Source organism: Annulohypoxylon truncatum, assembly GCF_022578515.1.
Source record: "Annulohypoxylon truncatum strain CBS 140777 unplaced genomic scaffold F4807scaffold_38, whole genome shotgun sequence".
NCBI classification, from domain to species: Eukaryota; Fungi; Ascomycota; class Sordariomycetes; order Xylariales; family Hypoxylaceae; genus Annulohypoxylon; species Annulohypoxylon truncatum.
Window position 1 is genome coordinate 323,099 of NW_025953824.1, and position 27,765 is coordinate 350,863.

The 27,765-nt window shown below is 49.1% G+C and overlaps 10 protein-coding genes across 10 annotated transcripts; 6 read left to right on the plus strand and 4 right to left on the minus strand.

Moving 5' to 3' along the window:
- The first annotated feature begins 519 nt into the window (after window positions 1-519).
- On the plus strand, window positions 520-2,867 carry F4807DRAFT_249417 (uncharacterized protein). The gene is made up of 2 exons (XM_047994371.1): window positions 520-1,155; window positions 1,212-2,867. Exons 1-2 carry the CDS (start codon window positions 1,017-1,019, stop codon window positions 2,768-2,770), a joined length of 1,698 nt encoding a protein of 565 aa, XP_047850502.1. The 5' UTR covers window positions 520-1,016; the 3' UTR covers window positions 2,771-2,867.
- A 1-nt stretch (window position 2,868) lies between these two features.
- F4807DRAFT_249393 (secretory pathway Sec39) lies at window positions 2,869-6,091 on the minus strand. Its single transcript, XM_047994370.1, has 3 exons — window positions 4,394-6,091; window positions 4,185-4,341; window positions 2,869-4,134 (listed from the first exon to the last, which is right to left on the minus strand). Exons 1-3 carry the CDS (start codon window positions 5,904-5,906, stop codon window positions 3,042-3,044), a joined length of 2,763 nt encoding a protein of 920 aa, XP_047850503.1. The 5' UTR covers window positions 5,907-6,091; the 3' UTR covers window positions 2,869-3,041.
- Window positions 6,092-6,294: 203 nt separating this feature from the next.
- Window positions 6,295-7,267, plus strand: F4807DRAFT_249456 (uncharacterized protein). Its single transcript, XM_047994372.1, has 3 exons — window positions 6,295-6,435; window positions 6,494-6,633; window positions 6,713-7,267. Exons 1-3 carry the CDS (start codon window positions 6,408-6,410, stop codon window positions 6,854-6,856), a joined length of 312 nt encoding a protein of 103 aa, XP_047850504.1. The 5' UTR covers window positions 6,295-6,407; the 3' UTR covers window positions 6,857-7,267.
- Window positions 7,268-9,679, plus strand: F4807DRAFT_249457 (uncharacterized protein). The gene is made up of 3 exons (XM_047994373.1): window positions 7,268-7,925; window positions 7,984-8,347; window positions 8,408-9,679. The coding sequence occupies exons 1-3, from the start codon at window positions 7,679-7,681 to the stop codon at window positions 9,525-9,527; spliced, it is 1,731 nt and encodes a 576-aa protein (XP_047850505.1). The 5' UTR covers window positions 7,268-7,678; the 3' UTR covers window positions 9,528-9,679.
- Window positions 9,680-9,837: 158 nt separating this feature from the next.
- F4807DRAFT_441257 (uncharacterized protein) lies at window positions 9,838-11,212 on the plus strand. Its single transcript, XM_047999372.1, has 3 exons — window positions 9,838-10,089; window positions 10,152-10,238; window positions 10,319-11,212. Exons 1-3 carry the CDS (start codon window positions 10,033-10,035, stop codon window positions 11,081-11,083), a joined length of 909 nt encoding a protein of 302 aa, XP_047850506.1. The 5' UTR covers window positions 9,838-10,032; the 3' UTR covers window positions 11,084-11,212.
- A 208-nt stretch (window positions 11,213-11,420) lies between these two features.
- F4807DRAFT_441263 (Adaptor protein complex AP-1 gamma subunit) lies at window positions 11,421-14,676 on the minus strand. The gene is made up of 5 exons (XM_047999373.1): window positions 14,439-14,676; window positions 14,201-14,324; window positions 13,948-14,136; window positions 11,796-13,884; window positions 11,421-11,737 (listed from the first exon to the last, which is right to left on the minus strand). Exons 1-5 carry the CDS (start codon window positions 14,446-14,448, stop codon window positions 11,651-11,653), a joined length of 2,499 nt encoding a protein of 832 aa, XP_047850507.1. The 5' UTR covers window positions 14,449-14,676; the 3' UTR covers window positions 11,421-11,650.
- Window positions 14,677-15,406: 730 nt separating this feature from the next.
- On the plus strand, window positions 15,407-15,991 carry F4807DRAFT_464222 (membrane-associated proteins in eicosanoid and glutathione metabolism; the record flags this gene model as incomplete). Its single annotated transcript, XM_048002087.1, has 2 exons — window positions 15,407-15,441; window positions 15,577-15,991. The coding sequence occupies 2 exons, from the start codon at window positions 15,407-15,409 to the stop codon at window positions 15,989-15,991; spliced, it is 450 nt and encodes a 149-aa protein (XP_047850508.1).
- Window positions 15,992-16,432: 441 nt separating this feature from the next.
- F4807DRAFT_464223 (uncharacterized protein) lies at window positions 16,433-18,216 on the minus strand (the record flags this gene model as incomplete). The annotated part of the gene is made up of 2 exons (XM_048002088.1): window positions 16,433-17,177; window positions 17,249-18,216. The coding sequence occupies 2 exons, from the start codon at window positions 18,214-18,216 to the stop codon at window positions 16,433-16,435; spliced, it is 1,713 nt and encodes a 570-aa protein (XP_047850509.1).
- A 907-nt stretch (window positions 18,217-19,123) lies between these two features.
- On the plus strand, window positions 19,124-24,502 carry F4807DRAFT_441268 (uncharacterized protein). The gene is made up of 2 exons (XM_047999374.1): window positions 19,124-20,194; window positions 20,284-24,502. The coding sequence occupies exons 1-2, from the start codon at window positions 19,771-19,773 to the stop codon at window positions 24,168-24,170; spliced, it is 4,311 nt and encodes a 1,436-aa protein (XP_047850510.1). The 5' UTR covers window positions 19,124-19,770; the 3' UTR covers window positions 24,171-24,502.
- F4807DRAFT_249617 (uncharacterized protein) lies at window positions 24,442-27,407 on the minus strand. Its single transcript, XM_047994374.1, has 5 exons — window positions 27,395-27,407; window positions 27,182-27,314; window positions 26,908-27,110; window positions 25,961-26,741; window positions 24,442-25,910 (listed from the first exon to the last, which is right to left on the minus strand). Exons 3-5 carry the CDS (start codon window positions 26,939-26,941, stop codon window positions 24,713-24,715), a joined length of 2,013 nt encoding a protein of 670 aa, XP_047850511.1. The 5' UTR covers window positions 26,942-27,110; window positions 27,182-27,314; window positions 27,395-27,407; the 3' UTR covers window positions 24,442-24,712.
- Between the last annotated feature and the right edge of the window lie 358 nt (window positions 27,408-27,765).

Sequence of the window (27,765 nt, forward strand, 5' to 3'; positions counted from 1 at the left end):
TCGCAAATTCCCTAAAGGTGCAACCTTGAGTCGAACCGACTAATGTTACGTAAATCCCATGAAAATGGCCTCTTATTCTTAAGTCGCTGCACCCAGCAATATCCATTAACGCCACGCGACTCGATTCTTAATGTACCTAATAAGCTCCCGACAGATGTAAATGGGAGCATCTTTTCTTTCGCCTCGACACTTTTGCTTCACACAACCTTTAATCTATGAACGCCTTCTATCGCGGCAGATCTATCCTTCGCCCTACCAGCCACTGACTATCGGTCCATGTCATTGATATTTTGTGCTACCAAGCAGATTCAAGGTAATCCCTCCCCGTTTTGGTATCATCCACTGACTACTATTCTATTTTACAGTACCTGCTCGTAGTTTTTTATGTCTGGAATGCGCCATACGCCTAGCAATATATTTCCCTACTCAACCAGCACGGCATCGACTTTGCCATCCAAGGATAAGTAATAAATTTGTGAACCGATTCTATGTTCACGTGGTGCTGATAATAATTATAATTAAATACTATAGCGTCAATTTTAATGAACAATGCTTTATAGTGCTAGTATTTATCGCTTTGTCTCGAGTCGGTGACAATTTATGCGACATTGGTCTTAAATCGGACTTCTTGCTGAAACCAGCGAAGAACGGAATTTACATTCCCGAAGCTGCTTTGTTCAACATATAAGTTGAGCTAGGACATTAGGAGTTCGAGCACATGTTTCTAAGTGTAGCCTTTGTCCTATATCGAGGAATAGGGAAAGCAGATGAATATTGACGGAAGCGTCTAGTTTCGAATATCGTGGTGAGCTGCCGAAAGAGGAATCTTGGAGCACACAAAGATAGCTACCAACTAACTTGATAATGGAGGCGTCTCCTGGTACCATCTCTTCAGGACCGAAGATTTGCTCGCCTTGCGCCTTGTGTCTCATTAACCATTCATTTCTTCTCTTCTCTCCAAATTCTTTTTATCATTCGTTCCACCGAGTTACCTGGGCTCTGAGCGTACCGCAGACATGTCGGCGGACAAGAACGACCAAGTCCTCTCGAAGAAGAGGGGGTTACTACAGAGATTGCAAGAAAATTACAGGCGACTTAAAGCCTACCATGCGTTAGCCACACATGATATCGGAGAACTAGAGAAAGATGGGGACAGTATGTATCCGACAAACCTCTCGTAAGATGGTCATCTTACTAACATTATTGCCTAGCCTGGGCCCGGGAAGGACGGGTGTCTAGACGTGCACATGCGAGGAGATTGGGGGAACGGGAGGCGAAAAGGCGGCGCCGCGGAAGCTTTGAATCACCGTTTGAGACGGAGACCGGGCAAACCGCGACTGATCTGCTTGATCGGAAAATCGCCTCGTATCGGAATCGCATTAGGCGAACTTCAGTTCAGATACTCGTCGCTGCGACCGCCGGCTACCAACACCGCGAAACGAGCCTAGCAGCCAGGCAAGGGGGGCTCATTACCGACTCCGATTCCAACAATGACTTTGGCGATGGCAACGGCGGTGATGACGATGACGATGGTGGTGCAATGGTCAAAATGGCTATGGCTATGCTAATTCGACCTACCCATGCGGAGCCACCTTTGCTTGGGGAAAATTTGATGGCTTCAGAAAAGGCTTCAAGTCGTCCATATGGTCCAGCTGACGAAGAACCGGACATCTACAACCCCAGACTTTGGAATTGGCTCTACGACATCGACGTTGAGTGGCTCAAGGACGATGTGACCCGAACAAAATTCAAAAATCATCCGGACAATGCTCCATTGGGGCGTATGACCTGGAAGCAGCAAGAGAAGACTTTCCCGGTCCTAAACTCGATTTTCAAAATGCGGAGAAAGGACGAGTCTGAGTTATGGAACCCGATGACTAGGGTCCACGAAGAGATGAATTTGTCCGAGCGTCCCCCACTGGAGGCCGACATAAACACGCTGTTGTCGCTTGAGAGGCAAAGGGGCTTTGAGCGGCGAGAGTTTAACCCCATGTATTACGAATATTCGCGAGTGCCGCTTGACCTGCCCGCGAAGTTGAGCGATGAAGAGATGAGGCGCGGGCCCCTTCCAGCACCGCCGCGGTTACCGTTGATGTCAAATGCTGGCAGACAGGTGAATCTTGGTAGGGAGCCTACACCCCCATTCGAGTCCGACCGCGACGAACGGAGGTGGAACTTCCTAAACATGGTTGATGAGAATCCGTTACCCATCGCCCAGTATCACTACCCTATTGACTCGCCCGCCGTCTCGACTTTCAAGTTCAACGATGGTAGACAAGTCTCCGACATACTTAAGCCAGGTCCGCTAGACGAACTCCGCCAAGTCCGCGGCAGTCAGGAGATAGTGGATTATGGAAAGCAGGTAGAGAGCGAAACAGCCCACTTGAAGGAACCGTACCACTCGGGAGTCGTGTCGGAGCGGCCCCCGCCGGGTTTCAGGCCTGGCGATCCTGGAACCAAGATGACCGAGGCTGAGAGAAAACGATTCATAAACGCGAGGAAGGAACTCGAGAGGCGAGCCAAGGAGGAGCTCTCCAGAGCGATTCGCAGAGAGAATGCCGCAAGGAGACGAGCAGCAAAGGAAACAGTGGGCACGCCACCGTTCAGGAACGATAAGTTCAGTGCTCAGATGGGGAACTTAGATGGCAAGATGGACGTTTGGGAGCAGTACTATGAAGCGCAAAAGGAAAATCCATTTTGGCATTTTGAAGATGTGAACGACTCAGAATCACATCTACATAATGATATTAAGAAGACGGGTAGCGGGTAAGGTTGTTAGTAGCCACAGATTATTAGCTCACTTAGCTTGATTCTGTCATGTAGGAGATTTGTAATAAATGGCGCCATCTTTTGCGATCTTCGCCTCGCGTAGTATTTGATCACCGTTCTTGTTCTTGCTTTTGACAGAGAAGGGCATACTGTAATGGCTGAATATAGAGACGAACGACGTTGGAGGTGAAAGGATAAATCGATATTGGGATACGATCCTCTCATAACTAGAGTACCCTACGTAGGTATTCCCACCTTACTAGATAATCTCCTTAACTCCTATCCCCACCCCTATCAACAGGCTGGGCTCCTATTAGCCACCCAACGCCGGACGCCAAAGTCCCAACTGCAGCCTCCCTTAATTGATCTCTTTTTCTGACTCTCTGCTGACCAGAGCCATCTCCTGTCTCGCCATAGGTCTCGTCTGATCTTGCATTCTCACTCCGTTGCAAACTCGACAAAGCCGTCAAGTTGCGCTGTGCTCTAGCCATGCTCGCTCGGGATAAGTCGAAGAGCGACATGGGTGCCTCCTCAGCTTGTCGTGAGGATGCCGCTTTTGCGCTTCTTACAACACCGGCCGGCACGGTGCTGCTAAAAGCGCCTGGCATAACCTGTAGGTCTCCCTGGTCATCCCAAGCTGATTCTTGCTCTTCTTCTGCCTTCACAGCAGCATTTAGCTCCTCCTCGCATTTGCGAAAGACGTTCAAAATCTCTTGGAGGGTAGCGGGCGGGGCAACGCGAAGTGCCGTCGCTAGACATTCCATCCGCTGTTCCAGGTGTCGGATGTCAAGGTTGCCGCTGGCCGTCCCGATGTGTGTAGGCTTAATAGTTCGCGCGGTACGGCGATATTTACCGGCCTGCAGCGCTGCTTTCCATGAATAATCATCCGTTGCCAGAGTGCCCTTCAACGCAGGCTCGCGTCCTAATCTCGGAGGGGCGATCCTGTTATCTGCGGCCAAACGATTGACAACGTACGAATATGCTGTTTCAAAGTCATCCTCTGTTAGAGCAGCGTCTATACACATAGCCACAATCCGGTTTTCAACAATCGACCGCTGCCACACTTGCTCTGCTGCGAATTGCGACTGGTCGGACTTAGTATTGGTTAATAGGCCGGCATCAAGCATGTTAGACCCAATTTCGAGGAAATCCTGGATTCGGGTATAACTTTTGGGATTCTGCTCCAATACCTTCCCTATAATGGAGATAGGATCTGTATGAACCCTCAACACTACGGGCGTGAATGGCTCTCCCTTTTTCAATATGAGACGGTATTCGCTTAGTGCATGTGTGGCCTTCAAGAGAGCCTCGATCCTTTTTGACGCAGGGTGAGTCTCCCCTAGAGCTTGGGGGAACGCGTGTATTCTAGCATTATTTAGAAGATATTTCTACGCCTCGGTTAGTGGGAGACTTACATGTCATCACATTTTAAAAGACCGCCACGGCCGCGATGTGGATTAGTGGCATTGTCATACGCATTCATTGCAGAAGAAACAATAGTTTCCCGCAAAGTATCGTCATCGAGAGGCTTTTCGGGGGCATCTTCGTATATAGACCTTGCCAGAGAATAGCCTACTAGCTTTAGCATCATGAGATTTGAAAATAATGGAATCGTGAGCCTTACGTGTGTTGCTTAGGAATGCCTTGAGACATTCGACCTCGAGAAACTGTTTTTTTAGTTGGCCAAAGACGCCTTGGGCTCGAACGTTGGAAGAGGAACCTTGAACCTCTTCCGCGCCCCAGTCTTGAAGCCATAAAAGCTCATTCCTCGCTCTAATCCAGTACTTATCGTCGCTTTTAGGTCCGTTATTACTCAACGAATGTATAAATTTTGTGGCTTCTATCTTCTGCTCCCGTTGATCTTGCAGAAAAGCTAGTTCCCCTGCTCTTCGAACGGTACAAGGAACACTACCTTTAGTAAGAATAAAGGCGCTGAGGGTTAAAATGTGCAAGAGTTGCGCAGAAGCCTCACTTGGTGAAGTAAGCGGGTTTGACTCGGCGAGTAAATCATTGCGCATATACGTAGCATTTTTGGCACGGAGAAGCTGTTCTGCAGCTAGGCCAGCAAATGGCGGAAGTAAAGATGAAGCAACTTGTAGCGTCGGACAAGGATCTTGACCTAGCAAAGCCATGATCTTCGCGGTAATGCTGTTGACACCACTTAGGGCTTCGACTGAAGCTTCTGGTATTAGATATGCCGAGGCGAGCGCAGCACGAGCGTATCGTTGTTCCAGATACTCCTGTTCCTCGTCTTCTAGCCACATAGATGCGTAACCGCCCAAATCGACATCGTCCGGCCCGTCCCATTGGTCTATAGCTCGTGCAGCCACTCTCCACGACTTTGAGGCTTGTGTCGTGATCCACTCGAGAACATGTTCCCATCCTGGACAGGTGATATGGGACGAGGGTTGGCCATTCTCCGAAGAATATCCATTCTCATCACTACGCACCCACCTCGCTTCGTTATGTAACCATGGGCCTATCAATCCACGTAGGTCTCTCCCAACATTTGCCAGATCTTCTTGACGAGCGCCAGTCTGCGACAAGAGCAAGTCTACTGCTGCTTGGTCGCTCATCCGCTCGAAGTCAGACAAGGTCTGTGTGGCGGGGCAATGTGGGTAATATTCATGGTTTCGCCGAAGAAGAGGGAGCAAAACTGAGACCATCCAGGTTCGAATACATGGTGCATGGTCTAGGAATGGCACGATTAGGTCGGGCAACTGAGTAAGCAGACCGGCCTCTTCGTCGACACGACGCGCACGATGGATTAAGAAGAGAGAAATAGGGTCGTTTAGTTCGTCTCCGGTCGCATTCTCTTGGGCGAGGGGGAGCAACCGTAACTTGCGGACTTTCCTCGCAGCCTCATCATCGGTGATGTCCTGTACCGAAGACCAGTCAATTTCTCGTCGTTCAACTTCCGTTTCTAAGCTTCCAGACTCGATCTTTTGAACGAGTGAGACATATTGCTTAGGCGGCAGTGTCTCAGGTAGACACGTTAATAATATTCGAAGCAGTAAGTCTTGTCGCAAGATCTTGGTATGTTGAGCTGCAAGCGCTGTCAAGCTCTCGATATCGCATTTGGCAGCGAGATGCGCGGCGAGTAATACAATGCGCGACGCGGAGGGAAGTGGGTTCATTTTCGTAATACTATAGCTATGGCATCATTCACGAATTCAGATCAGCTAGGAGCGTGAAGAGACTCCTTGTGTTGGCAGGATCTTTGTTGGAAGAGATAAAACAGAAAGTTGAGTCTTCATAGATGCGATAGTATTATTCATATTCAAACGTGTTACCTAGGTAAGGTACCCATTGAGAATACCCATCGAGCCTTCTGGCCTTACTATATGAGGAAATCACCTACAAGTACGTAATGACGTACAGGTAAGGTGGATGACCGCACTGACCACAATTTGTCACTCCTATTCAACGCTAAGCAAGTTAAGGTTAGCTGGATGGACATCCGGAGCTTAAAAACTGCTATGTCTTAATTCGTCAGGCCACGGCTTACCTAATTCATGCCGAGTATCTACAGCACCATTCGCTCATTCGCCCAAACGAACCTCATACCTATTAATCGTGCGCGCAATTCCACCCTTCTACCATACAACGACGCTTGCGCCCATAAAGGAACCGACGTCATGGCATCTGGATATGGCCTCCAAGGAGGTTTGTACCTCCAAAATAATTCAATGGTTACATATTGCTAACATGATTGACGAAATAGGCCCATCGCGATGCTTCGGATTCTGGCAAGAGCTTCTAGCTTGCTATGTAGTCAACACATCTGCCGAGGATGACTCGGGGAAGAAGAAGTGTGCGCCCGCACTAGAGGATTATTACGAATGTCTACATCATAAGAAAGAGGTTAGATGGAATCTGACTTGACTCACCAACGGCCACCATTATTCCAAGTAGATCGACTGACTTGAGACTTGTTGAATAGGCCGTAAGAGTGAAACAGTTACAAGCCGCATATCGAAAAGCAGAAGCAGCGTCAACACGAGAGAACGCACCGAGCGCCGGACAAATAAGAAATCTGGGCTTACTGGGCAAGGAAGAGGATACCAAACATGTCCTTGGCGGATGATTATGATACCTTCACTCGAAATCCGACGCTACCGTGTACGTATTAGGCTCTCGGTGTATGAGGATAGGGCCAAAGTATTATCCAAATATATCCATGGACACCTATGGGATCCAACAAAGTTGATTCCGGATGTTAGCACAGTCGTCTTGCTGGGGACTCGACCGCCCTATTTAAGTATAGCCTCTTTTGGAGCCGCGTTATAAAGCGGGTTTATTGCATTACATAACTGCTTTCGACTTATTCCACCCTATGGAACTCAACTTCGGGTCTCTCTGAGAATATGGGATACTGGCGTAGGGTAATGGCATGTACACATATTCCAAGGGTACCTATCCATTTATAAAAGATTTGTAGGTCCAGATGTCCGTAGCTTACTGCCGAGCCGAGCTGACCGGCTACCTAGGTAGGTGTATACACGTAGTGGAGAGCTCAAAAGAAGGCGATGAGCATGACAGCCCCTTAGTATGTACATATTTGATCATATCAAACCTTGAACATTGAAATGTACAGATACTCAGATACCCAGGTATGTACGTACCTACTGACAATAGAATATAGGTACGTGGGTAGGTACGATGTCAAACATTTGTTTGTTACGTATCTGCGGTATCTGAAGGAAGTCACTACCGGTAACTGTGAAAAGGATTCAGGCACGTTTCTTGGATTTAAACTATGTACATAGCATTTAATTTGTCTTCACATTTTCTATCATTGACACCATACTAACTATTCCCGATTTCTCTTCACAAACTCGATGTCATAGTCTCCTATTCCTGATATACAAACACCATCACACTCTTTGCACTCGCCCATCCTGCCACAATGCCCTCCTTTCGTGGAATTGAGATATCCATAATAACCACCTCGGATGTTAGAAAGCTACCCGAATATCCCCATCCAGATGGATCGTCTGTTCGCCTTATGAGAGTTGGTACTGGTCTGAACGATTTACGAAATGGGGGCCGAACTAGCCCTCACCCTTTTGCTGTTTCCAGCTTCTCTGATGCCGACCCGACTCGCCAAAAGAAAGTCAATCCTCGTATATCCGTCTACATTCCTTCAAGTCCCGGTAAGCCCCTATCTTCACGCACCACTTTCAAAGTCAGCCAATCCTGACTATCATACAGGTGAACAATTTCGGCTCAGATACTTCATCAACCAATCGTCGCTACCTTCTAAGTTCGTCTTCTTCAAGATGTTGATAAATGGCCGCCATATTGTCTCGTGGGGCATCGACGCCAGCAATTCCTCTCTTGGGAGCGTGACGAGAAGTCTTTACGAGCCTAGTGAGAAATTCAGGGATAAAAACGGCGACCCTGTTGTGGGTATAGAGGCGCGGTATCTCCATTTCATGCGTGATCCCGAAAGGAAAACCGGGGACGAAGATGGCGGCCTGGTCGAAGTTCAAGTATTTCGCTGCCGAGGACGAAAACGCATTGCGGTTGTACTAGATCCTTGCCCGAACCGCAATTGGGATCGCAATGGCATCACGTAAGATACTCTAAACTCATTTCTCCGCGTGTCTTAGTCCCTCTAGCTAACACTACTTAGCTTGTCCAGTGGTGGCTTGGTAGATGATCCCCAAGACGCTTCCTTCTACGAGTACCACCTAGAGGACGCGCGTGATTCGCCTTACGCGACCTTCTGCTTTCACTATAGATCTATGAAGTATCTCGAGCAACTCAACATTGTCCCTTCGCACGAGGCTAGAGACCGGCCAGCGTCGATGAATCAGAACAACACAACAGTCCCTGGCCGTAAAGAGGATACTGCGTGCGTGGTTTCATCATCTGATAGGCGGTTGTTTGATAATGACGTCGAACCCGTTGGTATGGCTCTTTCGAGCCCATCCAAAGCAGGAGAATACTCCTTAAAAAATCACCCACGACTTTCACCAACCCGTCTAACTAGCATGGCTATTGAAGATGTTAAAGAGGGTCGAAATGGGGCAGTGGGTAAGTTGGCACGGAGGCCGCTACCCGACCCCCCTCAAACGCTCTCAGAACAAATGTCAAAGGAATCAATCAGATCAAGTTGTCCATCGTTAACACCATCTCTAAAACAATATGTCGAGAGCGAAGAATTCGAGAAGGAAGATATACAGCTAAGTATGGCGCAGCCAGTCTTCATACCATCCGAGTCAATGCAGGCATTGGAATTGGGTGACGTGAATATCCATGATCAAGGGGACAACTCATTCTCAGACTATGCAGTTTCTCCAAGCTCAACAGAAACGTCACATTCGCCAGAACTTCCTCCCCCGGAAGGGTATCTTCCAACTACTGGAAGCGTGCTTGAGCGCCAACTTAATCAATTCGATTCGCCCGTTGATCAGTCATCACCAAAGAGTAAAACGAAGTCGCCAATTTCTCAACCAGAGGGGGCCTTGGTTGGTGATGTGCACGTTCAAGAAGCTAGCACGCTCATGATGACAGAGGCGGAGTGGCTAAGACAGAGTCCATCACCACAACGACGTAGTGGCAACCTGATAAAACGGTTTTGGAGCCCACGGCCAGAGAAACGCCCCGGCCGTTCTTCCATGGTAGAGCTTCCTGCTCGCAAAAGTGAGGCTACGAATCTCAAACGCTCTGGTGACGGTACTGCTGTGCGGAATGCACATGAAGGTGATGACGGTTACACCGATGAAGTCCCTGCAGGAAACTGGATCTAGATGGGCTGTTGTATGCGTTGGCGACAGGGTGTCGAGCCATCTTAGCTTTCTGGCTACATTCGTGCCTAGGAGGTCATAGTCTTTACAATGTACCACTGGATCCTGTGGCCCAGCTATGCAAGATTAACCGTGCTAAATGCAAAAGAGCTTCCCTAGAATATCTACGACTCTAATCATGGATGCCTACCTTGAATCGTCAATAGTGATGAGGTACCTGATAATATAGGTGGGCTTCAGGGGCTATTTTACATATAGTAAGTACCTAGTATAGCTCTAAAATCAGGTGTAACTAACTATAGTAATCCGACCCCGCCATTACTATATTGGGGACCTTAGTAGAGCCTTAGAAGTTGTATACATTATTACTACGCAACAGTGAACCTTCGCTTTCCTCAGCACTAGGTATGGATTAACGTCTGCTTTCTAAACCATAAATAATAATCATCCTCAGTTTAGCTGACAATTTCTCACTTCACAACACTACCCGCCTGAGTTTAGGCTTGATATGGCTGCAGCAAAGACGGACCACCTGGAAAGGACGGCGGCAGAGCCACGAGACAAGGTATGTTTGCTATCGGGGACCTTTCAACTACTAGACCAGCTTCTCATAGTAACTGTATGGAGTCGTTGCACACCGTTACCCTAGCCGAGGTCAACGAGGTCAACGACCAGGTCAGGCTGTTCCGCCTTGAACTTTCTACTCCCCTTCGAGTGAGCCCTGCCCTTCCCTCGCCCCTTACTTGAGGTAGGTCGTTAGGCCACTCACGCATTTTTCTCCCCCCTTGCCGCAGTTTTTGCCAGGCCAATGGCTTGACGTCTACGTACCGGGCGTCTCGAAGGCTGGCGGGTACACCATCACCTCTTCCCCTTCGAGCGCGCACCCGCCTATATCAGATGACCCTTCATCACCCCCTTGCCGGCCTTTCCTGGAGCTCGCCGTCCAGAAGTCGCCCGACCCGCCCGCGGCGTGGCTGTGGCAGGACCCGGCCTCCATCACCTACGCCGAGCTCCGGGTCCGCGTCGGCGGCAGCTTCGTGTGGCCGCCGCCGGGTGTCGACACGCGGACCCTGCGGAAGGCGGTCTTCGTCGCCGGAGGCGTCGGCGTCAACCCGCTCATGAGCATGCTGAGCAGCCTCGCGGAAGAGGAGTGCCCCTTCGAGGTGCAGTTCCTGTACTCCCTGAGGGACGAAGGAGGTCGGCGCGCGCAGGCGCGACGCATGTTGTTTGTCGAGAGGCTGGCCTCGATCTTCGCGTCTGGGAGAGTGAGAGGCCGGCTACGACTATTCCTGACGGGCGGGGTGGGGGAGGGGGGTGAGGAGGGAGTGGTGTCCTGCGGAATAGGAGAGGGTAAAAAGTGCGGCGTGCGGTTTAGTCGCCGTAGAATGACGATGGAAGACGTGGCCGCCGCCGTCGGTGACGCTTCGGAGAGGAGGTTCGCTGTGGTTTATGTATGCGGCGTCCCTACCATGACGGATGAGTTTGTCCAGAAGCTGGCTGACTCACAGCACGGCTTTGGGATGGAACCTCACCGGGTGCTATGTGAGAGGTGGTGGTAGTCAAGGCTCCTAGGAAACATCAACTTTACATGTATAAAATGAGCCTAGAGTTGTGTAGTACTTTAGATGGCAAACCCCATTGATATGGTGGTCTCTAATCCTGATTCGTGCACTTTTGTTTTTCTTCTATCCTTTCGTCTACTACAAACGATGGCGGATGCGTTGCAAACTTACAGAATTCTCAGAAATTACGCTCTGCTATTATGTAAGTGACGGTCAAATGGCTGTTCGCTTTCATGTTGTTGCTGGACGACACAAGTCGTTGGTGTGGCGAGGCCCTTTCTCGGCACACACTTATTGCATACATTGCGACCACATATTCGGCAATAACAGCATTGGACGATTGGCATTTTTGGTATATGCAGAGACTCGCGTGCCTTACAACCGGATCACATAATTGACAATACTAGCTGGATAGCGAATTACTCCGACGAATAGTCACTTGTATGGATGTCACCAATGCCTTCGGGCGATAAGAGCACCGTGCTGAAGGCTTACATTCTCTTCGGAAATAATAAGATATGGGATGAGTATAATCATGTCGCCTTTTATTGGTCTCTCTATCGACTACGATGGCTCTGTCCATTTCACCTGATCCATGACTTGGCCTGCTGATGGGTGGGAGTAACCAATTCTCAACATTAAGCGAAGAGGCTGGAAATGCGATGTTAGCAGGACGATATGTACAAGAGAATATATAAAGAACACTTACTCCTTTACTTCCCGTGATCCTCATGACCTGGGTTGCTTCACCTCCGGGGACGATCTCGGAGTTAGAGATGCTCATTAACTGGAGCTTCTGAGACTTTGGCACAGCTGCTTGTAAGCCCACGTTGGAGAGTTGAGCACCAGAAGAGTTCCGGAAACGGCTGAGAACCTGCACAGCTCCTTCGGCGTTACGCTGTAACTGGAGGGTTACATTGAGACCGTTGGCATCATAGCATGGAATACCACTCGGTGGCGGGACTGCTGCAAGTTGCTGGGGTGGAGGAGTGCCGAGTGACGAGAGGTCACCCAAGCCAGAACTAGCAGGAGCTGGGCTTGGGGTTGAGCCCTGAGAGAAGAGATCCATAATTGACGCCGTGTTACTTGGTTGAGGCGGGGGAGATGCGGCCCCTTGTGGCGAAATCGTACTGCCACCGAGAATGTCGGCGAGCAGATCGGTGTTGCTCTGGGATCCGTTCGTAGGCGAAGCTATCGGTGTCGTGGTGGTATCTCCCATCAAATCGAGCAGATCCTGATCTGTTGTAGGTTTTGCAATAAGCTTTGACCTGCGATTGGCACCTTTCTTGGGTTTCTTGGTCGCCTCGCCAAGCACCCTAGACTCCTCCTTGATTTGCGGTGGCGGCATCTTCTCGAGCACGCCACGACGTATGTCATCGTACGAAAATAGATTGCCGTACTCTACAGCCCTTTGTTGGACCTCAACATCTAAACTGGTTTGATAAAACTGCAAGAGGCGTTGAACGCGTTCCACCTGTGACCCATCTGATAGACGCGTGCTCAATTTGACAAGAGCCGTGACAATATATTCGGTGGCTACTTGCGTGGCATAGCTGCTGTTGAGGATGGTGGTGAAAAGATCGATGATTTCGTGTTCTTTAACTTCCTGGACCAATTCCTCTTCTTCATATTGCCCACCTCTGAGAAGGGAATCGGCGTATTCGCCTATACACCACGCGCCCGCCTGAGTCAGACTTTCCTGGGTGATGTCTTTCTTCAAATTTGCGTACAACTTCTGCACGGCGTACGTTTGGAGTTCTGGCGTCGTAGCCACGAGTCGGACAAACGAAGCCATTATGGGCTCCTTGACGTAATTCCCAGCGAGGGTCAGCACCCGCAACATAGTGTCGATGTGCCATCGCTTATTGGGAGAGTACCGGTCAGCGGCGATACCAATTTGACTAGTCATGCTCGGCTTGAACTCGTTGTCCGCAACTTCGAGGAATGCAAGCAATTCTCGAATTAGAACTCGCACGTTGCTTTCGTTGATAAGGGTGAAGCTGAGATCGAGAGCGCGCCTTCTGATACTGATGTCGGGGTCCCGTAGGCATTCGAGTATGGTGTTTCGGTGCCGCTGGACAGCATTCGGCTCGATAGCAACAACCTTGATCAACGTATTGAGAGCAACATATCGGATATTATTATCGCGGTTGGAAAGGAACTTGCCGAGGATGTTCACACCAAGAACCCTAAGTCCCGAGTCGGCCTCAATATCGAGGATGGTTCGGACAGCCTCATAAAGGATGGAGTTGCCTACGTTCTTAGAAGAGTCGGTGTTGGTGGCGACTTGTGCGAGAATGTCATTAATATGCTCAGTCCCTTCTGCATCGCCACGGACGAGGACTCGAAGTAGCCGAAGGATTTTTACTTGCAAGAAGGGATCGGTGATGCCTGTGACATCATGTTCGGGGGCGTAACCAGACGTAGCAAGCCCCTTCAAGGTTCTTACCAATACTGGCACAAACTGCTTAAACTTGTCGATGATTCCTTCATCGCTGCCCTCTTCCTCTTCTGCTTCGCACATGCTCGTGACCAATGTCAGACCACATAGAAGGACGCCATGGTTTCTATCCGACAATAGCTGAGCAGCTTTCTCGACGAAGTGCTCCTGAAGGTCCGGTACCTTTCGGCATATTCGCATAGCGCACAATGCAGCCTTTCTCCGGATGTAAGGGTTTGCGGTCGATACCAACGTTTCGATTTCGGGGAATAGATCCCGTGACATTTCGATCGAGGCAATATTTCCCAGGGTGCAAAGAGCAAGGCCAACGACATACTGATTCGAGTGACCTAGATCACTATTTGGGGGAAGCTGAGGTTAGCCATGGCTAGTGTAGAGCTCCTCAAGAGCTGTAGCTTACTTTTTTAACGAGTTTGTAACCAGTGTGAGAACCTCCTGATTTTCATCTAACAGCAAACTCGTAGCTAAGTGACCAAGTCGCTTGTCAGCGAACCGTGGAGATGCAAGTAATTTAATACATTCTATTTGGCCAAAATGGGTCCTCTCCCCCAGCGTGAACAGATATAGGAGCTTGGCTACATTGTTGCGCCTATGAATCAATGTCGGTTAGCGAAAGATCAATGCCCCAGAACTCGTCGTTGTTTGATGCGTACCTCACATTGTGATCTCCGCTTTCTTCGCGAAAGCTGGCCCTGATGGCAGCACTCTCCTTTTGGATGACCGCTCGTTCGTCAGCAATCGTCTTCGCTGCACGCACATTGCGAATAAACTGCTTCACTACAGAAGAAGCCGTCAGTCAGCTACTTGCCAAGGTACTTAAGAATGTTTGCTATCAATTATCGACGGGAAGGGGAACCGGTGAAGGAACCCCTTTATAGTATTGTAACTTACGAGAACTCATGATGAAGCTTCACGGGCCCTGAAAGGGCCTATTGAAGTAGAATAGCCAGTTTCGGGCAGAAGCGAAGCCGTGGAATACAGATTATTGAATTCCGAAAATAGGCGTTTCATAGAACTTTGTTGTATGTGGTTGTCGCGGTTCCTCGACGGTGGTGTATGAATGAATTATGTATATCTAATCTTCCAAGGTTACTTCCCAAACTTCTCAAAGGCCACTTTGACAGCCCTGCGCTTGCCAATACCTAAGGTACATAGGAGGTGGGCATGAGTACTTAGATACTTCCTATCCTAGATATATCTCGGAGTAGGAGCTTATTTATCCGGTCTGATCTAGTCTGTCTACCTAGGTAGTCCCAGATATCCCTGTAGTCGCATATACATGGCTAAATACATAGCCTCCATTTTACAATATCGAGCCAACCCAGATTGTACATATGTGTAGAAAATAGGCTGATACAAGAGGGTTCCAAGGGTTATTAAACATATCTCTTGATTCTAGCCCTAGAAGCGTCTCACCCGGCGACTTTCGACGTTACGTGTATCAACGGTGTGAAACGTCTTCCCGATCCACCGGTGGTCGGAAAGATGTTCTTGCCGCTAACTCAATAGTTGACAAATATGTACCTATTTACTCGAATCTTCACCAGGTAATAGCTATATCGAGTGTCATCTTACCCGCATTCCCACTATAGGCAACCTAGTCTAGTACGTCGCCATGAATCGTATGCCCATCTCGTTTACGGATCGGTTCAATTCTAGGTACGGGGATATGTAGGGATATCTAAGGACGGTAGTAGCTGAGATCCATAAATAAAGGGGCAAAAGAGTTCCATCTTCACCCGTAACGCCATATAAAAAGCCCCTCAAGTTTTCCCTCTGCAAACATAAATATAATCCGACCTTTCAGAGACAGATCTATTTCCCACCAATCATCACTGTAATATCAGAATCTTTCCACCATGGCCTCTTCACTCCAAGTTCCCGGCGAATATGGGTAAGTAGAACAATGGCTTGATATATATATATCAGCGATAAACTACCAGCATGCCATTTCTTCCTCATCCGATTGGCATACCCCACATCCTGGCACTGGTTACGATGACTTAAAACTAACTTCGCCGTGTTTTAGATACGTCCTCACCGTTGCGGCCTCGTCGTTTTTTATCAACACCCTCCACTTTGTCTTAACAGCCAAGGCGCGCCAGGCAAGCGGGTTGGGGTATCCGATTCCGTACGCGAGCAAGGAACATGCCGAAAAGGATCCTAAAGCATACGCATTCAACTGTGCCCAGCGAGCGCATGCCAATTACACAGAGAACTTGACGCCTTTCCTTGGTGCCCTCCTCATATCCGGTCTCTATTACCCGACTGCTAGCGCTGCACTCGGCGCAACTTGGGTTTTCGGGCGTATCTGGTACGCTCTCGGTTATACGTCATTTGGCCCGCCAGGTAGACTCAAGGGATTCGTCTTGAGCGTGATTTCAGACGCGGCTCTGAAATTTATGGCTATCATTGCCGGTGTGAAGATGCTCCCGAGTGCGTAGGGATTTTCCAAGCGGGCTGGTACGGCACTGGGGAAATGGGGATGACAGAGGCACGGAGATATCTTAAGAATAAATAAAGTTTTAGGTTTTCTTTATTTAGATATTTACCTAGTAGTCTAGTTACACAGGTGTAACCATCCCTAGATCACGAAGACAGCCCTTTCCAGTACTTACATGTAGGTAGGTACCGAAATAACGGAGTTAGAGACCCACCTAATGGTAGTACCAAAGGTATCTCTTAGAACCAACATGTTTATCCCATACATATATGTACATACCTATATAGCTACATACCTATATGTTGCCCATTTTAACATCATAATTCATGGGAAATGATATACATAAGTATCAATCCATATCGACCAGAACGCCCGGAACGCATTAACTTATGTGCAAATTACCTTATATAGGCTCATTCTCAACTTTGAGAAGACTCCCTCCCTATGTGCATCCGATACATCTCCTTCGACGCCTCCTTCGAAGTTCTGCAATATCTTCGTCTTCCTCGGCGACTAGAGTAGTCTGCTCGGATTGTTGTTCGCCAACTCTAGCACTATCCCATGACTCATGACCGTTGTTGCCAAGAAGATAGTCCCCGAGGTATTTCATTGCCTGGTATAACTCCTCGCCGGTAGGGATGATGTATTCGCTCGGAAGTAAGAACCCATAGCTCCCGGTGTCTCGTAGTTTGATCTGATAGCTGTAACGAGCCCCCAATTCATGGAAGATATAGTCGATGGCTGAGCCTCCACCCGCCTCAACTCGTACTCTTTCCGCATTTGTTCCATCGCCTGCGCTTGCCACAGCCCCCTCACAAGCAGAAGTGGTAGTGTATACTTCTCCATTGGAAAGTCTCATATGTTTTGCCAAACTCATAGCTACCTCTTGTAAATTTTCAATATTTGGCGGACGGACGGCACACGAATATGCATAAGGATATAGGACTTGCTGCGAGTATGAATGGAGGTCAAGATAAGCCACGAACTTAACACCATTGTCTGTCTCGTTTTTGGCCCAATCTGCTAGCTGGGCTGCTTCGACGGCTTCGAATGGCTGGTAACCACCAAAACTTTCAGAGCACGGCTCAGTCTGGTGTTGCGTAGCATCCCATCTATATCCAAAGGCGTGATCTAGGTCAAATCCAGGGCAATACTGCATCTTAGTGCGCTGTCTAGATTTGCGCCACCTTTGATGGTAAACATTAGTATCATATTTTAATTGCACTGTAACGGGTTATAATAGCAATAAAACACATACAGACGGTCAACGTCCCATGTATACTCATACCCATCCGGGTTCAGGACAGGAACAAAGACAATGTCGAAATTCTCGAGAATTTTGACTATCATCGGGTCTTCATCGATAGACCTGATGAAGGACCAAGCGACGTAATTCACCGTGCTTGACGAGATCCACTCGCGCGCGTGAATACCACCAGTAATGAGGATTGTATTTTTGGGGCCGTCTGAGCTATCCGGCGCCGCACTGCTGGCTGGTATGCCCACCCTTAACGCTGGTATATCGCGCCCTTCGTACGATTTTCCAATGCTAATCATCCGAACGAGACCACGGCCCCTAAACATAGAGTCTAGTAGTTTCATCCAAGAATTAATAACCGAGAGTGGCTGGTAATCGTGAAAGAACATGTCATCGACCCCTCGCCTCTTAGGCGGGGGGATGTCATTCGCGGGGGTGATGCCCCGGCCATTAGACGGGGGTTGGACGATCGAGTGAGAGGAAGCATCTGATGGATAGGTAGCGGCAACGAGACGAGCCAGATCGGGAATCAGGATGAAATGGTTGTCGTGTAGAGAGGGCGGGAGGATACCCATCAACGGACGAATGCGACGAGCTTCAATGCGCACATCAGTGTAATTATCTGTGAAATCCCAAACATCGAGCAGCATCTGATCAATGGCCTTTCTCAAGGCTGCCTCATGTGCGTTTGTTGAGACGTTGAATCGTATAACCACTTCGTTTTCATATCGTCGCAAATTCCGCAGGAGATTCGGGTGCGTATCGAGCCATTGGTTTAGATTCTTTCTAGATTTCTTCGAAGACCAGGCAAAAGGAAGGTTGAGCAGACGGTTGATGTATGAAAGTCCATTGTGGCGTTGGGATGGGGCGGCTTGCGGGAGACTTGTCGCAGTGGAGGGATGGCATATCGTGAATAGTAAGAGCAGGACGAATATAAAGGGTCGGCGGAGGAGACAGTTGGAGCCCATCGTGACAGAAGCCCTGTAGCGGGAGACTCGGGAGCTGCGAGTGTACGAGCGATGCCGTAGAACATGGAGATAAAGTTAGTCAACGGCCGTGCCTGGCTTGACGTTGAGGTTCAATACGGCTGCCTAGCAAATAGACCAGGTACCATACCTAACTAGGTAGCTTTAGGTCAATACACTAACTTTAGGATATACTTTAACTACATAGTACAGGTATGTAACCGTTAGCTACACTTGAATGTAGGTAGCTGCTTCAAATGATAGAAGTGGGGGGAAAAGGGCGCTGTTTAAGAACATTGAAAGAACTGTACTATAAGCAGTTGTTGTATATCGACGCATGTACGATTGTACGTACTACCTAGCAGGCAATATGAAACTTATAGATAGATAGACAATGATTCTGAAAGATTCTTTTAGTAAAGACTCCTTACGTTTATGTACTGTAGGTAGGTACTATATATGTCATTATAGTACGTAGTACATATTCAAGTCACGAATACCTAGGTACCTTGTATATATAATACTAAGATATAAAGAAAGAGTTCTGAAAGCTATCTATACTGCTATGGTGATAACCAAGTGCATTCGAATATCGAGAACATTGAATGTCTGTCCTCTTCACTCTTTACGAGGTGCGTACGTGCCAAGTAGAGCACTGTATCGTATCTTCACCATATCCTACTAGGCTAGGTAACATCGACCAAGCTTTTATCCATAGAAATTATGTAGGTACGAAGCAGAATATAACCTGTAACCTACATAGGTAGTGTACATACTTATCTAACTACTTACATGATGGATTACGTCTAGGTAGGTACATCTTGTATACCTCGCAGCTAAACCGACCTCACTATTTTTGGGTACCTACCTAGGCACTTGGCAAGTTTGGGGCTCTCGGCGGGGAGGTGGAAGGGGCCCAGGTAGCAATATCCTAGGAACGGGCTAAGGAACCTGGAAGGCCCCAAGGGGCCCTAACCAACTTTTAATTGTTTCTACACATGGCGACCTGGGCAACCTACAGAAATAGCAACCAGCAACATTGAACCGAACTTATTACACCAACACCTGGGCAAGTACCCAAAACCTGTACTTGACATTTCATGAAGTATGCGTATCCTCTCAATGGGCTTCTATTGATCGATCGATTGCCGATTGATATATCCAATCCAACCTAATCCGATTCAGCGTTTAGATAGCCAACAACAAACCCGTCTTGTAGGGAGGTTTTAGTACTTGGTTCCAGCGGTGCTGACTTGATCAGTCGGTTTCAACGTTCTAGATCTGACAGCTTCGGCGACAAGAACCCGTCCAAGAAAAAAAAAAGAATATTCTGTCGCCTTTCGCTCTCGTTCCCGTCCCCTTGGACAAATCCAACGCCATCTACTAATCCCTCGACTTCCTTCTTTCCCCTCTTCGCGATCGTCTTCAGAACAATGGGCCTTCACCATTGCAATTCTTGACGTGATGACCATCGGCTGTTTCTGCTATATGTCCTATCGCAAGTTGGATTCCTAGCTTGTCATATTCCTAGACGGACACCACCCATCGCCTATCACAATGCCGTTCCTACGCCGTCGCGGCGTTAATGCCAGCGATACCGACATGAGAAGGCATACGATTCTAGTCGATCCAGCGCCTGTGACCCCTAAGCCGCTTTCGCGTAGGCCTCAGCCAGAAGTCTTGCCCAACCCCGACGCTACCGTGAAGAACGGAGAAGAAACAACGAATGGCGCTTCGGACGAGAATAGAGACGGTAACAAGTCCTCCGTTGATACATTCGCCACATCTTCGTCAACCTCCATGTTCCCATCCAGAGACAGCGAAGATCCGTATAGCCGTCCGGAATCTCCTCCTATTCAAGACGAATCGCCGAAACATCGCAGGTTCAGCATGCTAAGATTCCGCAATGCTTCTGATTCTCAATTGTCGGCTCGATTAAAACAGCAGCAGCAAGCTGAAAAGCTGCCACCTATGCCACAGCGTAAGTTGACCTTTCCGCCTCTTCACTCCTGGCCTTGGGCTCGAGGTTCTTGGCTTGTATTCGCTCGCTCACTTTGCTATTTTATCTAGCCCCTTCCATCATCACGACTGCGCCCACCATGGATATAGGTACACAGGCTAAGAAACAACCTCGCATGAAAATCCCCTTACGTATGCGCCGGTCCAGCGACCTTCCTAGAGGCGATCAAGAGCTACCGTTAAGGCTCATAAATTCTATAACGCCTAAGAAGGATAAGAAAAGGCCAATGAACGAGCGAACGATATCGTCTTCGAGCAAGCAGACGGTGACTTTTGAAGAGCCCTCTAAACCTGGGACACTGGATAAAACGTACACCAACAGTGATGACCAGAACAGCGCATTGGCTCCTCCGGTTGAACGTTTATCTGAATCGTCTAGATCCGACAGTAGCTTGAACGAACACGCCATTCTCACACAACAAGCTGGATTGAACCCGACGTCCTTCTTCCGCCTTCGCCGCAAACAAAAACAACCTGAACCACTCTTTCCATTATCCCATCTCCCCCAGAGATCTAAGACGCCCGCACTACCTGGGACAGCTTCTTCTGCCTCGCGCACATCAACTTCTTCTCGCCCTTCTAATGCCACTGATCTTTCCCGCCCGTCTACCGGACACGATGGTTCAACGCCATTGGCTTCTCCTTCCCACCATGCAGGATACCCTGGGAGGCCATCAGGATCGCCCGCCACGGCGTTATTCAGACCTACGTCTAGGAACTCGGGGCAGTCTTCCCCAACAAGAGTACATCTGACTCTGAGGGGTAGATCTTCCACAATGAGCTCCCTTGGTGAGAGCTTTATCGACGATCGCCAAAACCCAGGGACCACTCGAACTTCGTCCTCTACCGGTCGTAAAAGTTTCGGCGACCTTTTAGGACTCAGCCGCATGCGACAAAATCCTGATAGCTTGCGACATGGGAGTTTAACGCCGGCGACGCCGGGCTCTAATACTTCGAAGAATAACTCACTGCAGATAAATAGGGAACCTATCATTCTGCCGGAGCGCCGGGAAGACGATACCCCGGCGAAATATCTAGCGCGTATAGAGGAGGTGCTCAGTCGGGGTGTTATCGCCAGTGCTCTATCTAAAGAAAACGACCCATTCTCTGCAGCGGTGTTGCGGAGTTATATGCGTACTTTCAGTTTCTTTGAAGAACCTATGGATATGGCCATTCGCAAACTCCTGATGGAGGCAGAACTCCCTAAGGAGACGCAGCAGATCGACCGTTGCTTGCAGGCCTTCGCAAATCGATACCACGAATGTAATCCTGGGATCTACTCTACCCCCGACCAAGCTTACTTTATAGCATTTTCACTTCTTATATTACACACGGATGTTTTCAACAAAAACAACAAGTACAAGATGCAAAAGGCCGATTATCTGAAGAACACTCACGGAGAGGGCATTTTTGATGATATACTCGAATGCTTTTATGACAATATTAGCTACACGCCGTTTATTCATGTTGAAGATGATCTTGCTCTGAGCGGAGACCGACCGGGTAGTTTGAGGTCGAAGAAGAAAATCACATTTCCAAACACCACGACAGAGACGCTGCGAAGGTCGAAAGATCCGATTGATCCCTATACACTAATTTTGGATGGGCGACTAGATACGCTCAGGCCACCCTTGAAGGACCAGATTCCCCTAGAGGAACATTATAGTTATCTGGGTACTGCTGATGATCTAAACTTGAAAGAGCTGCAAAACACGTTTTTCAAGACGGGGGTCCTTCAGATCGTATCCGCACGATCCCGCCCAGACGCTTTCATGACAGAGAAGACGGCAAACAACCCGCAAGAAGCCCATCCCGGCATCGTGGATATCAAAGTGACCAAAGTCGGCCTGCTATGGCGTAAAGACCCCAAGAAAAAGAAGACGCGATCGCCCTGGCAAGAATGGGGAGCAATTCTAACGGGCGCCCAATTATACTTCTTTCGCAATACAGCCTGGGTCAAGAATTTGATACATCAGTACGAAACACACATCAAGTCAGGGCATGATGGTATTCCACTAATCTTCAACCCACCTATTGAACAATTCAAGCCCGACGCTCTAATGTCAACCCATGGCGCAGTTGCCCTATGGGATAACAGTTACAAAAAGCACAAGAACTCCTTCGTATACGTCAGACATGGTGGGCTAGAAGAAGTGCTACTTGCTCAGACCGAGGAGGATAGAAATGACTGGCTTGCTAAACTGAACTACGCTGCCGCGTTCAGGACGTCCGGCGTCCGGATGCGAGGAGTCGTAGGCGGCAACTACGAAGGCCAGAGTCGACGTGCCATTAGAAGGTTAGACAGTACCGATGCAACCCAGCTGATTCAAACTCCTAGCGGGGAAGTCAGCATCAACCGGAGTCGTATCGACCATCAGATGGCTCGAGATATCCTCGTCGCTCGCCGTGAAATAATACGTAACAAGATTGACGAAGCCGACGAGAAACTTCAACATGCACAGAAACTCCTCGAGACGCAGTTAAGAAATGCCAGGCACCTATTAATCTTGGCCCCAATACAGGACAAAACCAGGGACCAGGTCCGGGGAGGTGCCGCTAAGATCATCGCCCAGCTAAAGTGGTCTCGAACCGAAATCTGGAGACTGAAGTGCCACCGCGACATTCTAGCTTTAGATCTAGAGGAGGAAAAGGATGTCAATGGTGAATTGGAGGAAGATGGGATTGAAGCCAATTCGTCTGCCGAGAGGCCATTTTCTGCAGGCAAAGGCTCTCGAGCCAGTTCTCAAAAAGTTCAACAACAGAGCCCACGATCTCCAGCGCCGCTTTCGCTAGTTCAGTCATCCGCGTCAATAAAGCAGATGGATGGAGACTCGCCGGAAATAGAAGACTTTCAAACGCCGCCAACCAGTGCCGCTGACCCGCTGTTCCACAATGGTCAACCTTCGCGCGACGCGGCCCCCATCAGTTGCGACCACCTTGGTATCAGGAAAACATCGGTCTCGAGCGCTGCTTCTTCGTCAAAGCCAGTTGTAATGTCCACGCCGCCCCGAAAAGCATCAAGCCCAGTCATTGGACAGGACAATGATGCCATTGACGAGCAAAGTGAAGACGATGAGGGCGAGCGTCAAGTCCTCGAGCAGGCCGGTCTCCTTGAGATGGAGTCTGTTCGCTCCTCTAGCCACAAGCGTAGTCCTTCCGGCAAGGCTCATGACGATAGTCCCGATCGGCCTAAGCGTACAAGCGTTCCCGCGTCAGACAAGGACGGGCTTGATCGAAGCAAAATGCGCCGCAGCCTCCAACGAACACTTAGAGATGGCGCGGGTCACTTATCACACCACCGTAGCAGAAAAGGCAAAGACTCCGCATCGAGTGGCGGCATGTCGGACGAAACTGTTCGGGAAAGTGAGGTACTTACTCGCGGCACTGGAAGCTTCACCGTACATGGTAAGAAGGCATCCGTTATCAATTTTGGCAGCGAACTGCAGAGCATGTCGACCGACGAACGTCTAAGGCAACGCAAACAATCATATCAGAGTGACGAACATGGCCTAGCGTCACCGGCCAGCATTGATGATTTCCACTCTCTCCTTGGGGATGCGCAGGAGCGGGCCGATCGACGGGGGTCGGGTGCCAGCGCAAGCACGGCGACGGCTCGGTCCTTCCGTGACCTACACCGGAAATATTCGTCATCTAGGGCTCACCGCCTCGCCTCGGGAGGCTTAGCAGTCCCTTCGGATGAAGATAGCGACGCAGCCGTCAGCTTCTCGGATGGTCGGAGGTCGCCCTTACCACCTTTGGATGATGAAGACGAAACCCCGGGTATGGACCCACCGACACAAGCCCGGTTCTATACCCCGGAACCCCCTGGCTCCCCTGTCCAACAGAAAGCACCAGAAGCAGGAGAGGGGGGTGACGAGGATGCTTCTCAGGAGATTGAGCGGCTGCCCAGCCCCGTGATTCAGACAGTCAGCGCGTAGTATTTGCAGCTGGTCACTGACCAGGACAATGTAGCAATTGGTTCGGTTGTGAGGGAAAGGATTTGTAGCCACCATTGCGTAGGAGTTATCAGAGGTCGGATCAGTAGGCAAACTGGGGAAGCACCCGGATTACAAGCACTCAAAAGAGATGGCACAACATAACATAATATGTACTGGTAGAGAAGGGCGTCAATGCTCAAAGAGGAAAAAGATGCTTCAGAACAGCCTTGCTAGCGTTAGGTGCTTCTTCAGGAAGTCCTTAGAAGGAGGGGGAGTCTAAGCACCGTGTCGTGGTAATGCTGTATATACGTGGGGAATTTTTAACAGCACTCATTTATGTCTAGATTCATTGTCATATTCATACGTCCTATCGTGACGTGATAATCCAGACCACCTTGGCATGGATATTTGTATCGTTCCGATGCCCCAGATGACGTGCGTTGAATTACTCTACTAAGACCCAAGCCAACTTACATCGGCTATTAGGCATAATATCCCCATAGAGCTCTCGAATTGATGCCTTTTAAAATGTTTTTTCGTTCCTATTTCTTGCCCTTCTTCTTCTTTTTACCTCCCTGTGCGCCTGGCGCCCTTTCTACCTTAACAGCACCGGCACCACCCACGAGTTCCAACGTCTCTTCTTCCCTGACAACACCGCCCTGGGTAATTTCTTGGGCCCGCTTCCTCCCCTTCTTTCCCTTTGGCCTATACGTGCTGCGGTCGCGAAGGGGGAGCCATCGTTCCGGGTCGGGCTGTTTACCCTCTTCATAGTTCTTAGGCAGACGAGTCTTACGACGGCGCTTCGTAACCTTCTCTGGTTCCCGCTCTGCCAGCCTCTTCTTACTTACAGGCAAGGAGGTCGGAACTGAAGCGACCCCGGCATTAACAAGTTCCTGGACGTTGACCCCGGCGGTAAGCCTTTCTACGGGCGTGAGACTCTGTAGGTATGACTCGATCTTGGCGTAATCATCATTCGCAAACGAGGCCACAAGTCCTGCGGCCGCTATTGGATCCTTTTCGGACCGAGCCACTAAGGCTTCAAATGTTTCTCCAGCCGAGGCGATATCTTCGTGGTTAGAAGACCTAAGAAGCTCTACACCCGCTTCGCGCAAGAGGGATGTGGCAGATTCTTTTGATTTGGGGCGCCAGTATGCGGAAGCCTTCGCTAATTCGGCCCGAACGGAATTCTGCCGTCCCTGTAGTCGATACAGCGCCACGGCCGCGGCGACAAGTCCCGGGGCGAATCGAACGTTGCCGTAATCGGGAGTCGAAAACGCTTCAAGCCGCTTCAAAAAGGCGTCTAGAAGGCCCAGCGCCGGTCCAGGATTCTTCATCTGCACGTGGAGCTGGATAATCGTTAATAGAAGCCCAATATCAGTGGGGCGTTTTTCAAGAAGGGGTAATAGTTCTTTCAGCGCCTCTCCACCAGTCCGCATATGGGTATGAGCCGCAGCACCGATGACAGCAAGGCATGCGGTTTCCACAGAAGCTGTAGGCGACGGACTCTCCGTAATTATTTTCGAGGTTGAAGACTCAATGCCATCGAACTTTTGTGTTTGTAGGTCTAACGCGTATCTATTACGTCTCAGAACAGTGGTTTGATACACAAAAAGCTTGTCACTACCAGATAGTTCCGTAGTCGACTGGAGGAGACGTTGTGTAAGGAAAGGATTCCTTCCCACGACGCCGATCGCAACCTGATTGTTCTGCGCAACAGCTTTTGTCGGTGCCTCTGGAATTCTAGACGATATTAGCACATACCGCCGAGCAAGAGTAGCGGTTGTTCTCACTCAGATGGCACTATGGATTTATGTAGAGCTACTGCTTCTGCCTCTTTACCTAACCTCGTGAGAACGTAGGCATGTTGGACGAGGATGGGTAGAAGCTCAGCCTTCTTCTCGTCGGCAGACAAGTCCTCGCTAGCTTCACAAAGGTCTTGTGCACGTTTGAGGAAGACGGAGGCACGAGTCAAGTCGCCTCTTGCTATGCAAGTGCAAGCAGCATTATAGGCAGTCTCGAAAGCTTCGAGATGATCACGCGATGGCTGTCTTTCCTGTTCTCCCAATATATGACCGAGGCCGTTCCACTCAAGCTGAGCATTTGTAGCTAGGAAGTTGATTTTCAGATCATTTTCTTCGCCGGGCAAACCTCCTGGTCCTTGGGAGAGATGGCGATATGTGTTGGCGGCATCTGAGAACTTCTCGGCACGATAGGCGATCTGAGCGGCAAGATGGCGGAATGCACGAGATGATTTGTACGTACTCGAAGCTGCGTCAAGTGTCTTTTCCGCGTCTTCGAGCTGGCCGGACTTGTAAAGTGCATAGGATTTCTCGAAGAGACATTCCTTCTCTAGGCTGTGCCCGCCTTCGGCTATGGCTCGGAGGGAGTCGTCGAAGCGATCTAGTTTCAATAGGGAAACGACGCGGGTGCGCTGGGCATCTATGTCTTGTTTAGATGCCTTGATAGCTGCGTTGGCAGCTTTCAGTATCTCGTCGTGGTCTTGGATAGTCGAGGCGCGCAGGAGCGATGTGAGAGCGGCTGCGGGATTCGCCATGGCCACGGTGATTATAACTGGAGATTCAACATGTGTGAGTAAAGCTCGACTTCCTTGGCTTCCCCAGCTTGGAATGAAGAAGGGTGGTGATGATTCCACGTCCTTGATTATTCGCACATTGAAGTCGCAGTACGTAGGTAGTTTTGGATGGTGATGGTGGGGTTGTGCTAAGTACCATATTACCTAAGTAAATTGCAGTGTAACTTCCCAGATACATAGACCCAATTTTGTGGGATGGGAAATTTTACAAAATTGTATCTTATCTTATCAAGGGGGTTATGTACGTAGGTGTATGCACGACCAGTCAGTTGTTTGAGCTATGTATATATATAAAGTCTCCCTTTCCTTTCTATGATAGCCTTAAAAACCTTAAGCTTTGCAAACGTCTAGGTAGGTACCATCTACATAAGTTACCTATATATAAAAGAAATATACTTGTTGGGGCCAGCTGCCTTACATGGGGTCGTCACCTTCTAGATTTACTCCTTATTTGCCATATTATTATGTCCTCGACAGCAGTCAAAGTCAAACTACTTAGTAGTGCATGAGGCGATGGTCTAGCAGCCTCAGTCTAGAATGCGTGGGGTTCGGTTTCAGGTAATGGCAATCAGCTTTGCAAGTAATTAATGAGACTTCGGGTCATTGTTCTTGCTAATCTCACTACTTACATGTAAAGTGCCACACTGGCAAAGTCGATATGGGCGCGTCAAATGTTAATAGATGCAAATATCTCGCAACTTTTCCATGACTAGGGGCTACTCATTCTGTCCATTGTAACGTTAAGTGTGTAATCTAGTAGATCTTATAAATCTCGGCAACACGATCCGAGTTAGCAAGTTGGTAGGGGCAGTAGGGGATCGGAAGGTGAAACGTGCTTAGGTAGGTTGTCTGAAGGTTGAGAGAAGGCAAGGAAATGAATACGCCTCAATAGAAGCAAATAAGTTTGCCGCCTGAGCCAGGCGAGGAGCGGGATTCTAAATAAATCAGAGACGTACATATCTACCTAAGTTGTTTGTATGTATGTATGTATGTAAGTAGGTA

Coding starts and splice junctions, on each gene's coding strand:
- F4807DRAFT_249417 (XM_047994371.1), top strand. CDS start 1,017: ATGTCGGCGGACAAGAACGACCAAGTCCTCTCGAAGAAGAGGGGGTTA. Junction 1,156..1,211: donor ACTAGAGAAAGATGGGGACA/GTATGTATCCGA, acceptor ATTATTGCCTAG/CCTGGGCCCGGGAAGGACGG.
- F4807DRAFT_249457 (XM_047994373.1), top strand. CDS start 7,679: ATGCCCTCCTTTCGTGGAATTGAGATATCCATAATAACCACCTCGGAT. Junction 7,926..7,983: donor CTACATTCCTTCAAGTCCCG/GTAAGCCCCTAT, acceptor ACTATCATACAG/GTGAACAATTTCGGCTCAGA. Junction 8,348..8,407: donor TGGGATCGCAATGGCATCAC/GTAAGATACTCT, acceptor AACACTACTTAG/CTTGTCCAGTGGTGGCTTGG.
- F4807DRAFT_441268 (XM_047999374.1), top strand. CDS start 19,771: ATGCCGTTCCTACGCCGTCGCGGCGTTAATGCCAGCGATACCGACATG. Junction 20,195..20,283: donor GCTGCCACCTATGCCACAGC/GTAAGTTGACCT, acceptor TATTTTATCTAG/CCCCTTCCATCATCACGACT.
- F4807DRAFT_249456 (XM_047994372.1), top strand. CDS start 6,408: ATGGCATCTGGATATGGCCTCCAAGGAG. Junction 6,436..6,493: donor TGGATATGGCCTCCAAGGAG/GTTTGTACCTCC, acceptor TTGACGAAATAG/GCCCATCGCGATGCTTCGGA. Junction 6,634..6,712: donor GTCTACATCATAAGAAAGAG/GTTAGATGGAAT, acceptor CTTGTTGAATAG/GCCGTAAGAGTGAAACAGTT.
- F4807DRAFT_441263 (XM_047999373.1), bottom strand. Junction 13,885..13,947: donor GTTACAAACTCGTTAAAAAA/GTAAGCTACAGC, acceptor TCCCCCAAATAG/TGATCTAGGTCACTCGAATC. Junction 11,738..11,795: donor GGATCACGGGAAGTAAAGGA/GTAAGTGTTCTT, acceptor TCGCATTTCCAG/CCTCTTCGCTTAATGTTGAG.
- F4807DRAFT_249617 (XM_047994374.1), bottom strand. CDS start 26,941: ATGTATCTGGGAAGTTACACTGCAATTTACTTAG. Junction 26,742..26,907: donor TTACACTGCAATTTACTTAG/GTAATATGGTAC, acceptor TTGAATCTCCAG/TTATAATCACCGTGGCCATG. Junction 25,911..25,960: donor AAATCCATAGTGCCATCTGA/GTGAGAACAACC, acceptor AATATCGTCTAG/AATTCCAGAGGCACCGACAA.
- F4807DRAFT_249393 (XM_047994370.1), bottom strand. CDS start 5,906: ATGAACCCACTTCCCTCCGCGTCGCGCATTGTATTACTCGCCGCGCAT. Junction 4,342..4,393: donor GGCATTCCTAAGCAACACAC/GTAAGGCTCACG, acceptor TAAAGCTAGTAG/GCTATTCTCTGGCAAGGTCT. Junction 4,135..4,184: donor CTTTTAAAATGTGATGACAT/GTAAGTCTCCCA, acceptor AAATAATGCTAG/AATACACGCGTTCCCCCAAG.
- F4807DRAFT_441257 (XM_047999372.1), top strand. CDS start 10,033: ATGGCTGCAGCAAAGACGGACCACCTGGAAAGGACGGCGGCAGAGCCA. Junction 10,090..10,151: donor CGGCAGAGCCACGAGACAAG/GTATGTTTGCTA, acceptor AACTGTATGGAG/TCGTTGCACACCGTTACCCT. Junction 10,239..10,318: donor AACTTTCTACTCCCCTTCGA/GTGAGCCCTGCC, acceptor CCCTTGCCGCAG/TTTTTGCCAGGCCAATGGCT.